This window comes from Herpailurus yagouaroundi, unplaced genomic scaffold (genome assembly GCF_014898765.1).
Source record: "Herpailurus yagouaroundi ecotype Mexico unplaced genomic scaffold, PumYag 159, whole genome shotgun sequence".
Classification (NCBI taxonomy): domain Eukaryota; kingdom Metazoa; phylum Chordata; class Mammalia; order Carnivora; family Felidae; genus Herpailurus; species Herpailurus yagouaroundi.
In genome coordinates, this window is record NW_024412400.1 from 51670860 (window position 1) to 51685225 (window position 14366).

General features: G+C 42.9%; 1 protein-coding gene across 4 annotated transcripts in view; it reads right to left on the reverse strand.

Annotated features, from left to right (window-relative positions):
* VEPH1 (ventricular zone expressed PH domain containing 1) overlaps positions 1-14366 on the reverse strand; it is a 261729-nt gene that overhangs the window by 25496 nt on the left and 221867 nt on the right. For all 4 annotated transcript variants that reach the window (XM_040480593.1, XM_040480591.1, XM_040480590.1 and 1 more), the window contains one exon: positions 10088-10205. In XM_040480593.1, the coding sequence (XP_040336527.1) occupies positions 10088-10205 (118 nt within the window). The remainder of the gene's footprint in view (positions 1-10087; positions 10206-14366) is intronic.

Below are 14366 nucleotides of genomic sequence, written 5' to 3' on the forward strand. Positions count from 1 at the left end.
CGTACAAGACCTCCGGGAGGTAAATAAGAGGGTCATGGACATACACCCAACTGTTCCCAACCCATATACTCTCTTGAGCTCCTTGGCGCCCTCCAGGGTCTGGTATACTGTACTAGATTTAAAGGACACCTTCTTCAGTCTGCCGCTGGCACCCCAGAGCCAACCCTTGTTCGCCTTTGAGTGGCATGATCCGGAGGAGGGCTACAGTGGGCAACTCACCTGGACACGGCTGCCTCAGGGATTCAAAAATTCGCCCACCATCTTTGACGAGGCACTACACGAGGACCTGGGTGAGTACAGAAGGGAGCACCCTGGCCTCACCGTCCTACAGTACGTAGATGACATCCTGATTGCTGCCGACACGGCCAAAGACTGTGAGCGAGGGACCCAGGACCTGCTGGCTACCCTGGGGGCCTTAGGGTACCGGGCATCTGCGAAGAAGGCTCAGATATGCAGGGAGAGGGTAAGTTACCTGGGATATATACTGGAGGGCAGACAGCGGTGGTTATCAGATGCCAGAAAAGAAACTGTCCTAAAGATCCCTACTCCCACCTCCCGAAGTAAGGGAATTCCTAGGATCAGCCGGCTACTGCTGCCTCTGTGTTCCAGGTTTTGCTGAGATCGCCAGGCCCCTATATGAAGCTACCAAAGAGGGGAAAACATTTAAATGGGCTGAAAAAGAAGAAACTGCCTTTAATCAGTTAAAAAAGGCCCTCCTAAGTGCCCCAGCCCTGGGCCTACCAGACATTACGAAGCCCTTCCACCTCTTCGTAGACGAACATAAGGGAATAGCAAAAGGGGTTCTAACTCAAGCCTTAGGCCCTTGGAACCACCCGGTGGCTTACCTGTCCAAGAAACTAGACCCAGTGGCTGCCGGCTGGCCGCCATGCCTAAGAATTATTGCGGCGACCGCATTCCTAGTCAAGGACGCAGACAAACTGACCCTAGGGCAGGAGGTCTGGATCACGACCCCACACACCACTGAAGGGGTCCTGAAACAGCCTCCTGATAGATGGATGAGCAACACATGTATGACTCATTACCAGAGCCTCCTACTCAACCCTCCACGAGTGCGGTTCCACCCCAGTGCAGCCCTCAGTCCTGAAACCCTGCTGCCCGACCCTGACCTAGGTGCTCCACTACATGACCGTGTGGGAATCCTGGAACAAGTACATGGATTCCGGACGGACCTGACCGACCGGCCCCTCCCCGATGCCGAGGCTACTTGGTTCACAGCAAGCTTTGTGCAGCAGCTTTGTGCGAGACGGACACAGGTATGCGGGTGCAGTGGTGGTCACTGAAACGGACACCGTATGGACGGAGGCTCTACCCTCCGGAACGTCAGCCCAACGAGTGGAGCTCATAGCCCTCACCAAGGCGCTGACGCTGGGAGCTGGAAAACGGCTTAACATCTACACAAACAGCCATTATGCGTTTGCCACAGCTCATATTCATGGGGCAATTTCAGGAGTGGGGGTTACTGACGGCAGAAGGACGGACTATAAAAAATAAGCAGGAGATACTTAACCTGCTTACAGCCTTATGGCTTCCTGCCAAGGTAGCCATTATCCACTGCCAAGGGCACCAAAAAGCTGATAACCCACTAGCTAGAGGTAATCAAAAGGCTGACCAGGCAGCCAAGGCAGTAGCCCTTACTTCAGTCCCCACCATGACCATACAACTACCAGACCTGGGAGACCCAGTTTTACCAGACCAGCCCAAATACTCCCGGGGGAGTTACAGCGGATCAAGAAACTCCCCATGGCCCAGGAGATAAAGGGATGGTGGTATACACATAACAAGGAGCTCGTGTTGCCAGACCAGCTCGGAGTCTCAATATTAGAGCACATGCATCGGTCTACTCACATGGGGGCCCGAAAATTAAAAGACTTAATCCGACATGCCAGAATCAAGATTCACCAACAGGACACCAAAATAGAGCAGGTTATATCTGCCTGCAAGACCTGCCAACTCACCAACGTGAGAGCCACCTCAAATAAAAAAGGAACCAGGCTCAGAGGCACCAGACCAGGAGCCCAATGGGAAGTCGACTTCACTGAAGTCAAACCAGGAAAGTATGGTTATAAATATCTTTTAGTAGTTACAGACACCTTCTCTGGCTGGGTGGAGGCATACCCAACCAAGCATGAAAAGGCTCAGACGGTGGCTAAGAAGCTACTAGAAGACATCTTACCCAGGTATGGTTTTCCTGCCATGGTAGGATCAGACAATGGACCAGCTTTTTTCTCACAGGTAACATAGGCAGTAGCCAAGGCGGTGGGGGCAAACTGGAAATTACATTGTGCTTATAGGCCCCAGAGCTCAGGACAGGTAGAAAGAATGAATAGAACCCTAAAAGAGACCCTTACCAAATTAACCATGGAGACTGGCGGGGACTGGGTGACTCTCCTACCGTATGCCCTTTACCGGGTTAGGAACACTCCTTACACCTTGGATTTTCCTCCCTATGAGATCATGTTTGGCAGGCCACCCCTTATTATTCCCAATCTTTGAGCTGAACTTCTTGCTGAGTTTAAAGATCAAGAACTTTTTCTTTCCTTTAGAGGGCTCCAGAGGGCGCACGAGGACATTTGGCCACGCCTCCGTGCCATCTACGAGGCTGGTCCGACTCTGACACCTCATCAGTACAGGCCGGGAGACTAGGTCTACGTCAAGAGGCACCACCGAGAGACCCTCGAGCCGCGCTGGAAGGTACCCTACATCGTGGTGCTGACAACCACCACTGCTCTCAAAGTAGACGGCATCGCGACCGGGGTCCATCACACCCACGTTTGGCCAGCGGACCCCTCCTTGATCCGGAAGGATTTCGTCACGAGATGGGCCGTAAATTGGGACCAACACAACCCGCTCAAGCTCAAGCTACAGCACATTTGGCCCACCTAATATTGGTAACTCTGTTAACTCTGCTTGTCATTGCTCATGCTGCCGGGAGTCCCCACGCCCCCCAAAACATCACCTGGCAGATCATAGACACCAGCTCAGGGACAATACTTAATCAGACCTCCCAGAGCCACCCCAGGGACATTTGGTTCCCAGAACTTTGTGTAAACCTCCAAACTCTGTTCCCCTTGTCACCATAAATGCAGCCGGTACCATGATTGGGTCCGTAAGCTACATGACAAGGGAGGAATGAAAGGGCGGACCTACCCCGGCCGACTCCATCTTGTTCTGTGTCCTCCACCTTGACCACGCCTCCTCCCCTTGAGTAACCTCCCACTCACCCGTTCAAACTTCCCAATCAAAACATGCCCGGCGACCTGCGTAACAGGACTCTGACCCTTCCCCAGCCAATCAGCTGAGGCCACAGCCATTACCTCACCAACTGCCCCTAGGCCCCAATAAAACCTTTATGCTTTTGGAACTCGCTCTCTCTCCCCGGTATCTCACTGCTGCGTTGGTGCAGGTAGGGGATTGAGCTCGAGCTAGCTCAAATAAAGGCTCTTTGCTTTTGCTCCCTGGTGGTCTTTGGGGATCACAAATTCTGGGCATAACAAGACAGAGACAGAGCATGAGTGGAGGAGGGGCAGAGAGAGGGAGACACAGAATCCGAAGACTGAGCTGTCAGCACAGAGCCTGATGCGGGGCTTGAACTCACAAACCCTGAGATCATGACCTGAGCTGAAGTCGGCCGCTCAACCGATTGAGCCACCCAGGTGTCCCATGCTCTTCTTATTATTACTAAAAACAAATAAAGAGAGGATGAGAGGTAGAGCAGTAGGTGGAGAAAAAGGAAAGGATAAGCCACTTGAGTGTGTTTAAAAGCCAATGGGAGGAATCAATTGGGAGGAAAAAACTGAATAGGGAAGAGGGTAATCTATAGGAGAAGGTGGGAAGGATGAGATCCCACCTATGCAAAGTATTACCATCCTCTTGAGATATTGGATGACTTTATTCTCTGTGGCTGCTAAAGGCACCTATATGTCATTTACATAGATGAGTTTGTGGCTGAAAAACACATTTCTTTCCTTTCCTAACGTTAGTTATATAGTTGAACAAAACGTTAGGGTTACTCTGCAAGGTGATGGCCACAGCTCTCCTGAAATATTTTAAGCGCTTTATTTTAGAACTACATAAAATTCTTTAAATCAATGTTATCTTAAGGTGGTGTAGTGTTAAGAGACTGGTTTACTCATTTTAGTCTGCCTTTTGAAAGCATGCTTCTGCTCCACAGACTGGCTTGACTCAGCTTATTCTCCAAGTGAAAAGGACACATTCCCAGGTGTGATGATTTGTTTGTGGAGAACCATGGGCTGACTAATGCTTGGCTACAAGTATAAGGCCATCAGACACTTTTACCCTATGTCAGGATAAGATTGTTAACCCAATATGATAAGGCAGAAGGATCAGGAAAGGGACGGGAGATAAAGAATAGAAATTAGCCCCGAAGGGCGCTAGGTTACTGAGCTTAGTTTATTTCCCATCGAGGCTGACATGTTCTTAGCGCGTTTACTATGGACTCTGTGTATATGTGTGTATTGAAACCTCTTAGTAAAATATTGAAATTGGGTATCCATAGGATGTTAAAATCCTGTGCACAGCAACATTTTCTTCTTATAAAGATTTATTTTGCAAAAGTTGCTACTTTAAGGTTTCAGTTCAGTGTCTATTTAATTTTAAGAAGGTGTTGGATTTTAAAGTTGCATTTCAAAACAAATCTTCCATACTCACCCTATCATATACATAATCCACGAATTACTTGGTATCCATACATCAAATACTTGTTAAACACTACTATGTACTGGGTACTGAGTACTGTGTAGGGCATACAAAGATGAATAACCCATACTTCCTCTTCTCCTGTTCACTGTCCAGTCAGGGAAGATTAGTAGCAACATGCTGTGTGTGCTGAAGTGTGGGAGAATAGAAACAACAGAGGAGAGGAATTTATTATCTGGGGGTAGTGGTGTTTCCATGTATGCATGTGTGTGTGTGTGTGTGTGTGTGTGTGTGTGTGTGTGTGTGAGAGAGAGAGAGAGAGAGAGAGAGAGAGAGAGAGAGAGAGCAAGTGAGCTGTGAGTGTGTGGGAAGGTTTAAAAGAGAGAGGCATGCCCGTGTCAGGAAGGCATAGAACAGGAAAATGCGAAGAGAGGGAAAAGAAAAAAGATTTCAGGATAATAATTAATCTGAGTCACTATGTATGTATTTATTTTGTCATTAAATAGTTGAAAATATCTTCGAACAACAAGCTGGCGTTCAATTTTATGCAGTGAATGCATATTCAGTAGTCTCTAACAGTAGGTAAATGTGAAAATGTGAGGTTATCCTACATAAGCACTGTCCTACTTTTGGGACTGTACCCATGTGTAGGACATAAAACAATATTCTAACATACATAGTAGGAGGGAAGGCATCACAGGGCAAACCTAGCCACTACATAAATCCAAAATGGAGTTTTCTTTTTTGTTACGTTCAAATTACTGTGAAAGTTGATAATGACATTCAATGTTTCCATACTAATGGACTCACAGAGGTATTTGTGGCCCATAGATTGGGTCCTCAGAGGCCATTGAGCCCATTTTCACATTGGTATTTGGAGTGGAAAGGTATCTAGCCCACACTGAAGGTGTCCGGCAAAGGAGAGACACAATAGCTATTACCAGTTTGCGGTGTGTGAAGAAAATCTCCTGGGAGAGCTCTTTCTTTTCTTCATATCATTTTGCAACCATCTCCATTTGCCCGTATAATGGAGCCTGCTTCTATAGCACAAATATTTGAAATCACGTTCTAAAGAGGAATCGTGATAGAAGGCTGAAAAAAATGCTTTCATTTTCTTTTATAACCTAAGGAGACCTCTTACAGATGATCACATTCAACATCTAAATATCTAGTGACTAAGAGAGTAATCACACTGGGGAGTGCTCAGATTTATAGAGGAGGACATGAATGCCAAAACCGAGATGTCTCGAAGTTATTTTTTCTAGGGTGTAAGAACATAGGCATCCCACGTGTCTTGAGAAATAAGAGTGAAAGTCACGACCTAGTCCTTCCTCCTCCTTTTAACAAATGTGACTAAAGCCAGATGTGTTCCAGGATGATGCTGACTAACTGTTACTGCTAACATGCACTAGCAGTTCCAAGACATGAGGGCAACTGATAAAGGGGATTTGCTTGGTTTTCCAGAATTAAGTTCTGTTCTGTTCTATCCACTTGCTCAATCTCTATTCTCTCATTCATGTGGAGTAATAGGATTGGCAATAAACACCACCAGGCAAATCTCAGAGGACTCTTGAGTTATTACAGTGATTTTCTAATCGTCTACTCTGTACTTTTATAAAATGATTATCAGAAACTGAGTTAGCAATTGGAAGGATTAGAAATAGCTTCTACGTACCTATTTCCTGCATGTGATGATTTCCCACACATTATCATAACAAAGCCCCTGTTCTTCTTTAAGTAGAATAAGTCATCAGAGAGGTAGATATTATAACACTGTAGAATTTCCAGTACTTGGAATGGGAATATACTTGGAATATAATTGGAATTTCCAATACTCAATGTCCTCAATTTGGATTTGCCTAAGAGGTTGAAATCTCAGGTTCAGGAATTAGGCTGCACTGAATCTTGGTTCTACCACTTGGTGGCTATGTGACCTTGGGAAAATTACTTGACCTCTTTGTGTTTCAGCCTCCTCATCTATAAAATGGAGTCGATAATAATAAGAAAAATACTCAGCTCATTGTTGGTATGATAAATGACAGCAATTATAATAATTTCATTTTTAGACTTTAGACTGCTGTAGCATTCAGTTTTTTCTAAGTTTATCTGCATCTAATGGATTCAAAGTATATTTTACTGACTATCAGATATTAAATGCCTGTGAATGTCTGTATGTTGCTAGGAGTGCTGGTGGGTGATAAGACTTTAATCTGAAAAAGGGAATGTACTTAGGTGACCATGTAAGCCAGATGATTTGCTGTCAATTTCTGAATGGGTCCCCTAGTTTGGTCTTACACACTGTTAAGGAGGATTTATATTGTAGGACGTCTTTCCTGATGTCTAATTGAAATTTTATAAAATGCCTCATGTTTTATTTCTCATTTATGGAGATGCTAAACAGCACTTTTTGTTTTATATTGGAACAATGAATACTTGACAGCAATTATTTTACCATTTGTCAGTACTTAAAAAATAATACAGTTTTTTAAAAAATTTCTTTTGTCTTAGGCTCCCCTATCCTACTTCTTTAAACCCATCCTCTCAGAGGTTGAACCCCGTGAGGGGAATCTGGACTCTGAGGGCACTGATTAAATCCAGAGCAGTAACAAGACTCAGGTACAGTCTGTCAGGGGCTAAGCTGGGGGCTATTTGTTTTTTATATATTGACTTATCTCAGGGAGGAAAGAAGCCCCATCTTCATTTACCAGATTTACAATGCACTGGGTATGGTATAGTGATGTATTTGATTTGATTAATACATAATCACAATCTTGAAACATCTTACTTTAATATTTGAGGCATATTTGATTTTGTCATTTCCAAATATTATTCATTCATTCACTCACTCAACAAGTATTCATTCCCTGCTATAAACATACAAGGAAGTATGCTAGACTTTTCCATATATGCCTTCTGGCCCTAACTGGATTATGAACCCCTTCAGAGCAGAGATATTCCACCTTACTCATATTTTATCCCAAGCCTTGGCCTGCAGAAGACATTCAACCAATACAACAAACATACATTACGTAAATGAAAAGTAGGATTCGGGTACTACGTTTGCTGTGCATAACCAAATAATAAAATATTTATTCCTATGTCTCGATCATCTTTAAAATTTAAGAACACGAATGTAAATATTGTCTCCATGAATAATATGTGTCGGCAGCATTATGTTAGACCTTTCATTTCTGTGAAATGTATAATCTAGATGCTTATATAAAAATAAGATGAGATCAACAACCTACATACATTTTTCAGGGAATCAAGAGTTTTTGGTGAAAATAATAGTTGAACATAGGATTTCTCTCAGACTCACATCCCCTTTCATGTAGCAAAAGGAAATGAACAAAGAAAGCTAAGCACACTGAAGTTTTTAGGGCCAAGCATTTTGATTCAATATGTTCCGCTATAAAATATTTGGCCTTGTTTGAATTTTTATTGCTATATGTTCTCAGTCTATATTTAACTGTGAGAAACACAAGTAAGAAAGAGTAAATGTGCAAACTGTTCTTTTCACGTGTATGGCAGAGAATTTGAGAAAACATATATTAAAGGAACACTTTGTGTTTTTAACTTTCAGCCCCTCTTCTGAGGCCTCCTTTGGCCAGATATGATTAAATGCTTACTGAGCTAAGGACTCAGCTTACTTGGAACGAGAATTCTTAAGCGTCTCTCAGAGCCATCTAAGATAAGCACCCTACTTCGCCATGCTCTCAAATAAAGTTTCTTTTATGCTGTTTTCCATAGGTGGAATAAGGTCTAATGAGAAAGTTTTATAACGGAGACATTCAATTCCCCAATTCCTTATTTGCTCAAATTAACTTTTTAAAAATTGGGGTGTTCACTCTGGCATCAGCTCAGCGCAGACTCTGTAATCAGCCAACAATGTGCGCCTCACAAAGCCTGCCATCCTGCACTGCCAGCCTCTCCCATCCACAACTTTTCCGTGGGCGAATACAATTTAGCTGGTGCCTCTCCATGAGCCCCTCACAGTTCCATCTGGCCAAATCAACAGGCTTTCTTCCATTCAGTCTTAACTTCTTGGCAGTTAGCAAGAAAACAGACTTGCCACAATGGGTAATCTTTAAGATGCTCAACATCCTAAAACGAAAGGAATGGGTACAGGTGGTGTAATCTGTGGCTCTCTAGAGAGTGGCTCATCTACAAAGTGGCTTTGGGCTCAGCAGTGTTTTATCGTTGTTCTCTTGGTTGAAACTGCAGTTCTGGAGCACTGTCAGTGGTGAGAACTCTTTGTCCTCAGAAGGCAAATGAGTGATGAAATACTCCATTTGCAAGGACAGTATAATTTGTGAAAACAGACTTATTATCAGCCTAACTCCACTGGTCAGATTGGAGCAAGTGTAACCAGGAAGGCAGAATGGTGGAGTGGTTAAGAGCATGGGCCCTGCAGTCAGACTGAGTTCAAAACCTGCTGCTATTCATTTATTACCTGTCTGACCTCAGTTAATCAAATTGCTCTGTACCTCAGTTTCCCCATAAGTAAAATGGAGATAATATCAGTACCAACCTGATAAGATCATTGTAAATGTTAATGAGCTATAGCTGACATGTTTAGCACAGGGCTTGGCTTGTATTCACTAATTGTTATTTTTAGGCAAAGTCAGTAGACCAAATTCTTTGGGCAGCAGAAACGGAGGGAAAGGATGAATAACAGCTAGGAAGGCATTCCTCAATTAATTCCTCACTCTTGAAGTGTTTCACAGCAGAATCACAAGCAAAAGTGTAAGGGGTAGGGCACCTGGGGGGCTCAATCAGTTAAGGGTACGACTTTGGCTCAGGTCATGATCTCAGGGTGTGTGGGTTCAAGCCCACGTCGGGCTCTGTGCTGACAGCTCAGAGTCTGGAGCCTGCTTCAGATTCTGTGTCTCCTTCTCTCTGCCCCTCCCCCACTCATGCTCTGTCTCTTTCTCTCTTGAAAATAAATAAACATTAAAAAAATGTTTTTTGAAAGTGTAAGGGGTGACCACGAGATGACAGGGTTGTGCATGCATTCACTCCTTTAGCGGCATCTCCTTTCTTTGAGGTTTTTGACAGAACACCTCTTTTTCTCTAACCCTCAGGGTCATCTGGACTGAAATGAATGCTTTCAGGACAAAATAGCCAGTAGTACTTTCTTGATGACTACACATAAGTTGTTGTTTCTCTTGCTCGTTTCTGGTTTATGTTTCTCTCCCTTTCAACATCGTCCCTTTCTCTCACTCCCACTCTGGGGAAATACCTCTCTCACCATGAGGCAGAGGCCACCAGGCATACCTCTGTGCATTATTACAACTTAGGACGTTCACGCAAGAAGAAGGCCAGTTAGAATGGCAGGGCTCATAGGTCCCTGTAAACCCCAGGGGCACAAGTGATTCTGAGCAGCAAGAGGAAGGGAGGGGTCTCTCACCGGTCGCTTTCTCGGGGTTGTTGCACATGAAGCATTGCCATGCTCCTGCTGCTTCGCTGAAGCCAAATACATCAAAGAACCTCACTTCTTCCAGATGGAGCTGTACCTGGTCCAGATCCTGTTCCAGGAACACAAAGCACAAAGCACATAAGCTGATCTGCCTGCTACGTAGCATTCAGAGACTGGAAAAAAAGGGATATGGGAGCAGGATGGCCAGTACTCAGACTCAGTGCTAAGGACAAGGAGGGAGCATTGAGAAAACCTCTCTGAGCCCATCTTGCAAAAGAGCAACTATCTCAAACCCTTCCAAGGGACTTCTCTTAAGTGCAGAGGACAGTGATCGTGGGCCCCAGAGCTAGGCCCCAGGGCTCGGGGGTGGGGCCTGAAGCGGTCCAACATTTTCTTACATCTAATGGCAACTCCCGAATTTCTAAAAAGAAGGGGTACGCAAGGGACAGCGTGGTTGATAGGAAAGTTGTAGGGGAGTTTGTCTGTTATTTACACTTTGCACAAAATTGAGGATCCATTATCCATATCAAAACATTATTTTTTTAGGTTGGCTTCGTAGGTGGCTGGTGGGAAATATGGGAGAGGGCTTAATCCCTCAGCCCTTTGCTCTGGCACTGTTTCGGTTTTATATTTTATCTTAACAGTATATGCAAATCCTGAATTATATTCCATGGTGCAGCTGTATTGGTTTTAATAGAAAAATAATGTCTTAAATTACTTATCAGTAAATTAATTAATTTTCCCCCTCCCAATAGCTGAGTTGAATGGACACACCAAGAAGACTGGAGCTGTTTTATGTGCCCTGTGGCATCGTGCCAGCGTGTTCCTGTTTAAGAGGCAGAGGAGAAAGGTTCTATTACACTGTAAATGGATGGAATACTATTAGCCTAACCAAATTAAATAGCTCTGCTGTCCTCCTGAGGCTTTCCTATTATGTAAATGCCTTGTGTCCTCTGCTACAGGGTGGTCAGAACTGCTCTCTTAAAAGCTTGCTTTCCTCAGAGGGATTTAATGTCTCTGCTAGCCTTCCACGTGCCTAGCTGACTTATGTGTTTGTCCTCTGCAGACTTGTGATTTTATTCCCCTTCCTCTGGTCCACACATTCTTATCTTCTCCCCATAGTAACAGCTCTTAGTAAGCCCAAGAGCCAAAGGATGGAGGCACTGTTTGTGCTGCTTACGATGGCTCAAAAATAAAGAATGGGCAAGTGGCTCCTCAGTTTCTACCCCAAAGCTCCTGTTTCCCAGCCCTATGTTTCTTAACAGAGGTGAGAAATATGCCAAACCCTAAGAACCCTGCGAGAATAAAGATCTACTTTGTTCACAGTTGTATCCCCAGAATCTAGTCCAACATCAGGAACGGATTAACATTGGTTTGCAAGCCCAGTGCAAAGTTTTCCAATGAACCATATGAAAGTATTATGAACATTTAAAGGGAATTCTTTTAAGAGAACATTTACACTCACTGGAACATAAACACAATGAAGGCAGGGATTTTCTCTGTTATATTGGCTGCTATGACCTCAGTGCTAAAACTGCCTATCCCATAAGCAAGCATGAAATAAATATTTGTGGAATTATGAAAGGCATAAACTGGGACTAGAAAGAAATACTTTTCAGCATTCTTTATTAAGACTATTATGGCTTGTGTTCTGGCATTGGACATCTTGGAGCCTCAACATGCTGAATATAGTATTTTGAGTTGCTAACATTTAATACCATTTTTTTTTTAAAGCATGTTCCCAAGATAAAGACTGAAGAAGCACCTGGGAGTTTTGCAGATTTCAAAGGATGAAATCTATATTTAAATTTATGGGGGAAAAGCAGATGTTCATAAATCTCAGTTTCAGAACTCTGAAGTCTCTGAAGTCTATTGGCCATTGGCATGCAGATCACTTCTCTATTTCACACACAACCAAGGATCAATTTTTCATTCACCACAAACACTGCTAACAAACAAAGTACTTAAAATAATACTTAAGGGTTCCTTTATTTTTCCTGTTCTGAGACCAGAAATGTCCCAGGTTGTTGCCTACAATCCACATTTGTCTTGGCAATAAGTTACTTAAAAAGTTTAGGACAGATGGCAAGCTACATCCCAGCGTTCAACTTCTCAAGTCAAAAGCAGGCTAATTCTTTAGAGGATTTAGGTGTTATGCAAAGGGAACTGACTGAAGAAGATAGAGGGTAATTCTCTGAACTGTTGAAATCAGCAATAACAGCCAACCTTGAAGAGAGACAGATGCAACATGCAGCTCCAAATATTGTTGGAAAATCAAAGCAAAATAAATCACAAAACAAGCAAACACAAACCATCAAATAGCGATACCTACATTTTTGGAATTTTGGTTTCTTGACTGTGCTTGAGGTCATTATTTCTCTCTCCTCCTTATCTTCTTTACCCTCCTGGGTCTTATAATTTCTGAGGCCTTGCCCGAGAATTACTATATGGCTTTTTTTTTTAATACCAAGAGAATTAAAATTGACTTATTTAGAGAATTATAAGCTTATTTTAAAACAACTAGACCCCAGAATAATAATAAAAATCATTCATATCTAAGTATAGTTCCTCCCTGAAGTACTTTAGTTCAATGGCATTGTGGTAGACAGACCCTAGGGTGACCTGCCCCCCACCATAATTCCCATGTAAACCCTTGTTAGGTGTGGAAGAGACCTGTGACTTGCTTCTGAGAAAATGACAACGATGATAAGATATCAATCCCATGATTATGTTATTATGTACACAAACACATACACACCACACACACTGCACACTACACACACACACACACACACACACACACACACACAGACCTATCTTGTTAGCAGATGCATAAGGGAGACTCTCCTGTTGGCCTGAAGAAGCAAGCTGCCATGCTATGAAGTGCCCATGGACAGAGCCACAAGGCAGGTAACTGTGGGTGGCCTCTTGGACCTTAAGGCAGTCTTCAGCCAATAGCCAGTAAGAGTTCCAGGTCTTTGGTCCTACAATCCCAAATAATGATATCTGCCAACAGCCTAACCATGTTTGGAAGCAGACCCTTCCCAGTCAAACCTCTAAATGAGATCATAGCCCAGCCAATATCTTGACTGCAGCCTTGTGAGACCCTGAGCAGAAGACCCAGCTAAGTCACAAGCAGACTCCTGACCCAAGGAAACTGTGGGATAACAAATATATGTATTTTTAAGTTTCTAGGTTTGGGTAATTTGTTACGTAGCACAAAGACTCAATACCGACATTGTGCCATGAAGAAGGGAAGGTGACAGACACCCTGTTGGCCAATTCTCAATTAAAATGATGATTTTACTTAGAGAGGTCACATTCTTCTGAGAACGCTCCAATTGAGGCCTCAATAAAACCAGAAGAATATAAAGAAAAAGATACATAATCATAGTAATAATACAGTAAGAAAGGTTTTCTTGATAAATACCATCGAATTCAAAAGGGATAGAGGCCCCTGGAGGAAAAATGATGTTTTTAAATAGCCGATTAAATGAACGTTTCTCTATTTTTTTAAAAATCGTTAACGGGAGTAGGAATTTGGAGAACTATATAAAAAGTCTCTTGCAAAGCCTCTTAGGGGAAAAATAGCCAAATAGCCTGGAAAGATGAGAAGATATTTACAACGTTATGTTGATGATAACGACAGCATGAGTCAATGCTATGGATTCTGTAAAAGTGCAAAGTGGCCTCTGGGTCTTATACAGTGGTCGATGTAGTGTGAAAGGGTATGGGGAAACAATTTTCCAGAAATCAGTGAAAGCATACATCTGGAAGAACTTTGGGTTCTGGTACATTTAAATTCTGTTTAAAGCTATTTTTTGCACAGATACAAAACATAGGATTGCCTCATGTGTTCTGTGTGCCTATGGTTAATGGGATCAACTCTAGGCACATACTTCAAGTATGCTTTAAGATATGTAAACAAGAGGTTTTTTTCCTTTTTTAATGATCTCCAATATTTTCACAAAATAGGAGGGCTTTATGTCTTTACAGCTATTTCTAGTGTACGAATTCTAACTATATGGAGTCCAGGGCGTGCAAAAATTTATTGAGGGAAAAAAATTAATGAGTCATCCTTATATCACTTATCTTTATGTTATTCATATTGTCCCACATTGTGCAAGCATACATAGCGTCTTGTAAGAAACATACTGTGCACTGAATGAATAAACTAGCAAAAGAAACTCTAAAGAATATTTATGCTATAATTTAATTTTTTTTTTATATATGAAATTTATTGTCAAATTGGTTTCCATACAACACCCAG